Source organism: Diadema setosum, chromosome 3 (genome assembly GCF_964275005.1).
Source record: "Diadema setosum chromosome 3, eeDiaSeto1, whole genome shotgun sequence".
Taxonomy (NCBI): domain Eukaryota; kingdom Metazoa; phylum Echinodermata; class Echinoidea; order Diadematoida; family Diadematidae; genus Diadema; species Diadema setosum.
In genome coordinates this window covers 28,462,445-28,470,965 of record NC_092687.1, presented here as the reverse complement: position 1 = coordinate 28,470,965, position 8,521 = coordinate 28,462,445, and the positions used below count along the sequence as shown (strand labels likewise).

General features: G+C 35.9%; 1 protein-coding gene across 1 annotated transcript in view; it reads right to left on the bottom strand.

Annotated features, from left to right (window-relative positions):
• Nucleotides 1-399: 399 nt before the first annotated feature.
• LOC140246753 (uncharacterized) overlaps nucleotides 400-8,521 on the bottom strand; it is a 33,728-nt gene continuing 25,606 nt past the window's right edge. Inside the window, exons 9-10 of the mRNA XM_072326091.1 lie at nucleotides 1,967-2,149; nucleotides 400-483 (exon numbers count right to left, since the gene is read on the bottom strand). Coding sequence (XP_072182192.1) covers nucleotides 400-483; nucleotides 1,967-2,149 — 267 coding nt within the window. The remainder of the gene's footprint in view (nucleotides 484-1,966; nucleotides 2,150-8,521) is intronic.

Below are 8,521 nucleotides of genomic sequence, written 5' to 3'. Positions count from 1 at the left end.
TTCCTTTTTTATTATTGCGAAAAAAAAAAATTGCCGAATAGGATCTGAGTAAATGCATTGCATTGGAATTTGTTCTTGCTATCGACACATTATGAAGCCCATTCTGGATTGTATCGTTTCGATGTATTTTATTCCAATAGATTATAGAATCGCCTTACAAACTGAGTAATATTGAAGTTATTCCAAATGAAAATCTAACAACTATCTAACTACTGCTTTGTTCAGCAATAGAAAAAGCGGAGAGACTCCTAATTCAGGGTAGACAAATGTCGGATATCATTTTTTCAGTTTTATCGAAGTTGCGGAATTTACTTCAAAATTGACCTTAAATGTAATTGAAGTTACACTCTACTTGTTTTTTTTTTTCTTCTGTCAAACTACTTGGAAAATAAATAAATTTTAGATATTTACTTTACGGGATGTCACCACTGAAGCAAGTGTCTTGAAGAAATTCTTAGGGAGGTTGCGGCATTGGAGGTCGGCCTGTGCAAGAAATGGCATGTGACGCACAAATACTTCCAAGTTTTCTGCTGCAGCTGTCTTTGAAGACCAATCTGTGGAAGTCGCGATGAAAAGCTCACGAATCTGAAGAAAATAAATACGAATCGCACGCAACCATCATAATATAAGGAGCACACAAAATTGTCTTTGCAAACCCGATCTTCTTCGGTAGATTCTCTACGTGCGTGATAAAAGACATAAAAAGTGAACTGAGTATCGGTTTCACCCCCCCCCCCCCAAAAAAAAAAAATACATTTCTTGTCACGAAGAAGTCCATGACACCAGATTTTAGTATTACACAATCACAATAGGCCATAAGCACGGCTACTTTATTTTACTGAAGTATTAAAGACTTCTTTTTTTTTATTGGTTCTTGACTGCTGTTAAAACATAAACATGATTTAAGTAACAATTTTTACCTTATTTTTTTTCTTGCTTCTAGTATACAAACAGCAACACATCAATGAAGACACATTTATTAGGAAATGAACGTATTTTCCATTTTTGAATAATATTGTGTGCATTCAACAGTAACATACCTGGCAATATTGTGCCAGTTCGGCTGCTGTTGAGAAGAAACTATCTGACAAGTAGTAGCATTCCACGCTCAATTTCGTAAGACTTGGCAAAGAACAGACCCATCGCGCCGAATCTTTTCCCTCCGATGATCGATATTGGAGATAGGTTTCCAATTTGTGAATGACCAACCTCAAGTGTTGAATCTATCAACAAATAAAATGGAAAGGAAACAACTATGCAGAGGTATATTTATATATATAATTATATATATATATATATATACATATTTATCAAATGTGCAACCTTTAATGTTCATGCAAAGTAATTTGACCGAATATTGTCTACGTCCCTAACATCCTCAATTCTTGATTTCGATGGATCTTTATCTCGGTGAATGTTTCCGGTTTTAGATAATGGCATAATCCCATCCACTTAACGATAACCCCGCTCATGGTTATGTGCGATATTCCCCCTACTAAACACTCAAATGCTCATATTTAAATGGACTGTACAGTTTTGGTTGAGTTGAGGATTTAACTTTTAACGTTTTGCAAGATATTTATAAAGAACCCTTTGAAATGTTAAAGAGCATATATTTCTGAGGGGAATAAAAAGTTTACTTGGTGAAAATTGATTTTGAAAAAACAACCTAAGATGTCTTAAAACAACGTTAAACATGGCGCTAAAAATAAAAGTTGTGGCCCGTCAATGTAGTTTTTAGATATCTCAGCAACTTCAAGATGAATTTTCATCAAATAAACGTTGAATCCTTGTTAAAACCACATGCTCTTTCACATTCCATAAGAGGTTTCTCCTTATCTTACCAATAGTTGTTTATAAACCTGATGTTACGTCTCGACCAACTCCATACGATACGTTGCAAGCACAAGCAAGCCGGTCAGTTAGTAAGTTTCGTTATCATAGAAAGATGCCAAAGTTGACATACCTGACACGATGATGCTAACTCGGCAGCTGTTGAGAAGAAATTATCGGGCAAGTAGTGCCCTAAAAGACTGAAGCTCGACAGATTTGGCATGGTACAGACCCATCGCGCCAGGTTTCTGCCGAGCGAGGACTGATGTTGAGAATCGCCATCCAAGCTTTGAAAGGACAAAGTTAGGTATTTAATCTGTTGCCAAAACAACAAGAGAAATAAAAAAATAACTTGAATATAAGACGGATTACTAAATTGACAAAACTCTGCCAAGCTGCTACAAATCTGGAACAGACCTTGATAAGAACTCTCTTCCCTCAAGACGCATAATATTAAAGTAAAAGATCAATATTAAATAGACTTTATGTACAAGACATGCGGTTTTTAATTTAATTTGATTTAATTTATTTATTCTCTGTATGCCATTTTTTCAAATACATCAACTTGCTGCAATTTCATTAACAAAGTACAAAATACCGGTAGTATACTTTCAGCAATTTTCATCATTTTCATCAATTATACAATACATCTGTAGTATAATTACATGAGTAACATGTTAATAATTTGCATACAGAACGATTGCCAATAATAAGCACAACGCTTGACTGTTTGGCAACCGATAACAAATAACATTACAATGAAGAGACGTGAGTTGACTCAGTTGTGAGTTGGCTCAGTCGGTAGCGCGTCTGCCTCACGATCACGCGGCCCGGGTTCGAACCCGAGTCTGGACTGAGCAATGTTGTGTGTAAACATACCGTCCCCTCTAGCAAGAGGCAAAACACTCTGTCCCTCGGATAGGACATAAAATGGAGGTCCCGTGTATGAGAGAGTCACAGCTCATGCACGTAAAAGATCCCGCTTCATTCATTCATCGCAAAGAGCAGGGTGTCTAACCCGGTGAAGTGGTCCCACCCCACAGCCAACTGGACTCCATGGAAGACCAGCTTAGTGTAGCTGAATATGGGCTATCCAGCCATCTTCACAGATGGAAAATGAACAACAACAAGAAAACAAAAGAGTCCAACATGATGCTCGTGGAATAAGGGTTAGAGAGAGAGAGACAGAGACAGAGAGAGAGAGAAAGAGAGAGAGAGAGAAGAATGGAAGGGGAGGAAGTGATGAAAACCTCCCGATACTAGTCTCGCCAGATCAACTCGACATAACTCTATATACCTAGACACATACATACATGCACATATTGTATTTGTGACCCTGCACCTCAAAACAAACAAAAAGTCGCCAGACATGAATTTTTAGTTAAGACCATATTCTGAAAGAGCAGACTTTAAGCTTTAAAATTATGTATAACTCAAATCAAATGGACTCTCCTAACCTATCTAAATATTGGAAAGAAAGCACAAACTCAGGAAAAGTGTGAACTGAGAAAAGAGGCTCTGAAGTACAGTGTCTATTCAAGCACTTAATCTTTACCAAACCGTGCTGGCTGTGCGATGAATGGGACAAAAAACAGGAAGTAAACCACCAGAGTAACAACAATGAAGAGATCATCAGATTAAACTGAAATTAAGCATGCCTCATTAACACATTCTGTCCATAATCAATGCAAACTTTCAAAGCAGTAGCACTATCTTTTCAAAAGTTATTAGAGTTGAAAGTGAAGAGTGTGGACAAGGTTTTTCAGAAAATAATTAATGAAAAAGAGATTCTAAAGACACACCTAATCACACTATTCTACCAAAAATGTTCGATATAAACTGCTAAAAAAACACACTTTCCTGCCCGTTTTATGATACCAAATTTTAGCATAATGTAAAAGAAGACCCGTATTTTCAGAATATATAAAAAAGTCAAGTTCGGCTAGGTTGACCCATTTCACTTATTTTCAGTCCTCACGCAAAATCAGTGTGTGCGACTTTATGTTCGTTTTGAGGTGCACGGTCACATTTATACTAATAAATTACAGTGATGTAGTCACATAATAAGTGTTGCTTTTGTCATGTAAAAGAGAAGAAGAAGACAAAAAGCAATCATCTATATACACAACATAAATTTCTACGTGCCCTTTCAGGGCCTGACGTAATAGTGAACCATGATTTGCCCGACATAACATGAATAATGAACAGCAGAGAAGGAATGAATCCCAGTGGATCAGAGGAGCACAGTATACTGCAGGTGCATCCGCACATGCAGAGACTCAGAAAGAAAGAAACATAATAGATACAACAATGATCAAAGAATGAGTCATCAAATGTTTCTACAGAAAGTATCACCGGTACTGTGAAATCAACATTTTCTTTACTGCTTTTTTGAATGAATAAATAGACATAATGTTACGTAATTCAAGTGGAAGTCTATTCCAAATATCTGGGCCAGTATGTCTTACGGATTTGTGTGCTAGGAGTGTTTTGGGGTTATTCAGGTGTACATCCATTGCTTGCCTTGTTGGATAGGAATGGATTTCTGAGTTCAGCTGGAACATATCGTTAAATGAAGAAGGTAATAAGTTGGTATTAAAGCGGAACATCAAAAGTGCATTTTGTAAAGTGTGGATGTCGTTTACCTTTAAGGTCTTAAAGCAGAAGGAAGGGGATCTGTTTGATCATTATAACCAGCATTTGCACATATGCGAATAACTTTCTTTTGCAATTTTGATATAGTATTGTTAGCAGACACCGAGTTTGCCCATATCATATTACAATAAGAAATGTATGGTAGGATGAGTGCATTAAAAAGCATAATCAACATATCAAAAGATAAACAATGTTTGAGTTTGCATAATATTCCAACATTACGAGCAATAGGAGATGAAATATATTTCACATGATCATTCCAAGTAAGAGTTTCATTAATCATGATTCCAAGAAATTTAGTGGATGCTGTCCTCTCAAGAGGAATATCATCTATTTTCAGAATACATTCAGTGTCACTACAAATCAGTTTCCTTGGATGTTCGAAGTGTATATAATTCGTTTTTTTGTAAATTCAAAGATAAGATATTACTTTTGAACCACTGAGACAATTTTGGTAATTCATTATTTAAAGATCTAATAAGACATTGAAAATCTAAATTTGAGAGAAATACATCATCAGCAAAAATAACGTATTGTAATAAACTTGATGCACTAGGTAAATCATTGACATATAACAAAAACAATAATGGCCCAAGAATTGACCCTTGTGGTACACCGCATTTGATCAACAATGTTTCCGAATTACAGAAATCAAAACATGTAAATTGCTTTCCATCATTTACATAACTTGCGATCAGTTTCAGAGTAGTTCCTCTTATACCATAAAAATGTAGCTTTGATAGCGAAATAGAATGGTCAAGAGTATCAAATGCCTTGCTTAAATCCATGAAGTCACCGATAACATGCTTTCGGTCAGCTAAGGCATTTGACACTCGATCATACAATTGTGCAAGGGCCAGGTCAGTTGAATGTGATTTCCTGAACCCATAGTGATCAGGATTCAAAATATTGTATTTGGTTAAAAAAAACTGTCTAGTCTATTATATATGATTCTTTCAAGTATTTTAGAAAAGGTAGGTAACAAAGAAATGGGTCGGTAATTACTAATATTCGAAGAATCATCTTTTTATACACAGGAATAACTTTGGCTATCTTGAGAGGAGAAGGAAATACTCCAGATAATAAAGAAAGATTGAAGATATGAGAGAGGGGGATAATACTCGATCCGATGATCTGTTTCAGCAAAACAGTGCTGATTTCATCACAACCAGTAGAATGTGTTGATTTCAAAGATGATGTTATATGCATAATTTCTATATAATCAGTAGGCTTTAAAAAAAGTGAATGATTACACGGCTTACGAAGATATTGATGAAAATTGGTTCCATGGCTATCAACTTTCTAAGCCTGATTGGGACCAATTTTTACCAAAAACTCATTAAAAGCATTAACTATATTTTGCGGAGATTTAACACAATGATCATTAAGATTGAATATTTTGGGAATAATGTTCTGCTTATTATTCCCTAATGTTTCTTTCACAATTTTCCATGTGGTAGACATTTTTCCTTGTGCATTCGCAAACTGATTTTTATAATACAATCTACGCGATGTTCGTATTATTGTTGTCAGTTTATTTCTATACCGTTTATATTCATATAAATTTTCATCAGAATGATTTTAATTGCAACTTATATAATTCATTTCTCTTTGATATCGATTGCAAAATACCTCTTGTAATCCACTGATTTCTTTTTTTTTCTTCCTGTTTGTTTGTTTCGCAATGGGATATTCTTATCAAAATGATAATAAAACTTATTCCAAAATAATTCATATGCTTTATCCACATCATCACAAGCAAGTACGTCATCCCAGTTTTCTGAAGATAAAGCATCATTCAGGCGGTTGATATTTTCCGTTGTAAATCTACGTAATTTTCCCTTATTTGTTTTCTTGGAATATCTTTGTACATCAAATAAGGTACAAAAAATGGGGAGATGATCCGAGATCTCACTATAAAGAATACCAGATTGACTTTGCGCTACATTTGTATTTATGAAGTTATTATCAATTGAAGATAATGATTGCGCACTAATCCTTGTCGGCTTATCAATAGCACAATGAAAAAAAAAATAGACTGAAATATTGTGCAAAATCTTTGTGAGTTGTTTTTTTTTTCAGATAATAAATCAATATTAAAATCACCCATCACATATGCTTTCTTATACTGGTACTGATTTTAGATGATATAGTTTCAAAATCATCAAGAAATGAGTCTACACTTGCATCTGGCGGTCGGTGAATAACTACAACAATTATATTCTTTCCATTTGGAATTTCAATTTCCACAGATAAAATCTTTAGAGCATTAGAGTTTACAAAAGATAAATTACGCCGTACAGTAAATGAGTATTTATTTGCAACGTACAGTGCTACGCCGCCTCCACGACGGTTTGCTCTATCAGAGCGAATCAGAGTACCCTCCATATCAAATATCGGTGGAGATTTGTCATTCAGCCAAGTTTCACTTACACCAATAAATGAGAAATCAAAGTTGAGAGATGATAACAAGTTGGTTACATTATCATAATTTTTGGGCAAGCTGCGAGCGTTGATATGTAAAAAACTTAAAACGGAGCTAGATTGGGCATGTTGGCACTGTGAAGCAGTGTGCATACGGGTGTTTAATTCTTCGGGCAAAAAAATATTTACAGTTTATTACATATGATATATCAGTTTCTTCTCCAAAATTCATTCAAAGTCATTGGTATAATATCCAAACATGACGCAGTGTGAAGGCTGAGCGATTGGCATGATTGGCGAGACAAATGGCATGGAAGCAGAGGAAAGAGAGGGGACGAGCATCATGAGGAAACTTACGAACTACGATTACTACGAATACAGAAACAGTGAACATAAACAGAGAGTAGTGTAGCAGTGGATCGTCTCCCTCCATCCCACCCATCCCTTGAGAGTCTGCCTCTGTCTGTTCTTAGACTTCTCCTCTCGGAGCAGACTGTCTCCATTCAGAACACTATTTTAGAAAGTATTTGAAAAGTATTTGGATATAGTATAACGCATGATTATTCATAGTTGTGTATAGAGATTAGTATATCAAGAGAGCAACTGATAACTATGAAAAAAAGAAAAGAGATTGCGAACGAGGTTGCAAATAACCAGACTACACTACATTTTCTATGGCGATCAGCAATGGACAAAACCCTAATAGGATACGAAAAAGGGCATATACACAAAGACAAGGACGACGATGGTGAGGGGATATGGTTCGCATACTAATTTCTGTTGCATAGAGATTAGTGTAATCAAGAAGTGTATGCCATTTTATATTTGGATCATGTAAATGCTGTAAAGAGTAAATATAGATCTAGGGAATATTGACAAATGAGGAAACAACATTTTTGACCACCAATTTCGTTCTGTAGCAAACTGTAAATCTGTGATCCGGAAGGGTTTCGGTAACTCAGACAACAATGTTATTCATGTACATACATGTAGGCTGGTGAGTTTGCTCAGTCGGCATCGCGTCTGCCTGAGTCAAAGGACCCCGGTTCTATTCCCAAGTTCCAATGAAAAATGTTTGTGATCATTCCGTCTCCTTTACTAAGAGGCAAAACACTCTGTGCCGTTAATAGGATATTACATGGATGTCCCGTGCGTGAGAGAGTCACAATTCATGTACGTAAAAGGTTCCACTTAATTCATCGCAGAGAGCAGGGTGTATAACCCGGTGAAGTGGTCCCGCCTTAGACCAGTAATACTCCATGGAAGACCAGCTATTGCAGCTGAATATGGTATATCCAGCCATCTTCTGAGATGGAAATGGAAAAAAAAAAAATCCAAAAACCGCCGAAGATTTAAGTCAATGAAAGTCCACTTAGAAAAGCCAAGGAGTGGGATAACAAAGCAATACAAAAAATTGCAGGACTGATTTGACCTCATAGACTGGAATATCTGTTTTTATATATACTGAGGATACAGATGTAATCATCCAAAGATACAATAAATGGTTACATTCTTATGTGTGAACAAAGAATTGAGCTGTGAAACGGGTCAAGATATTTCCTAAACAAAATGACCTTGCCTTTATACGCCGGGAATGCAGTTACTTCTG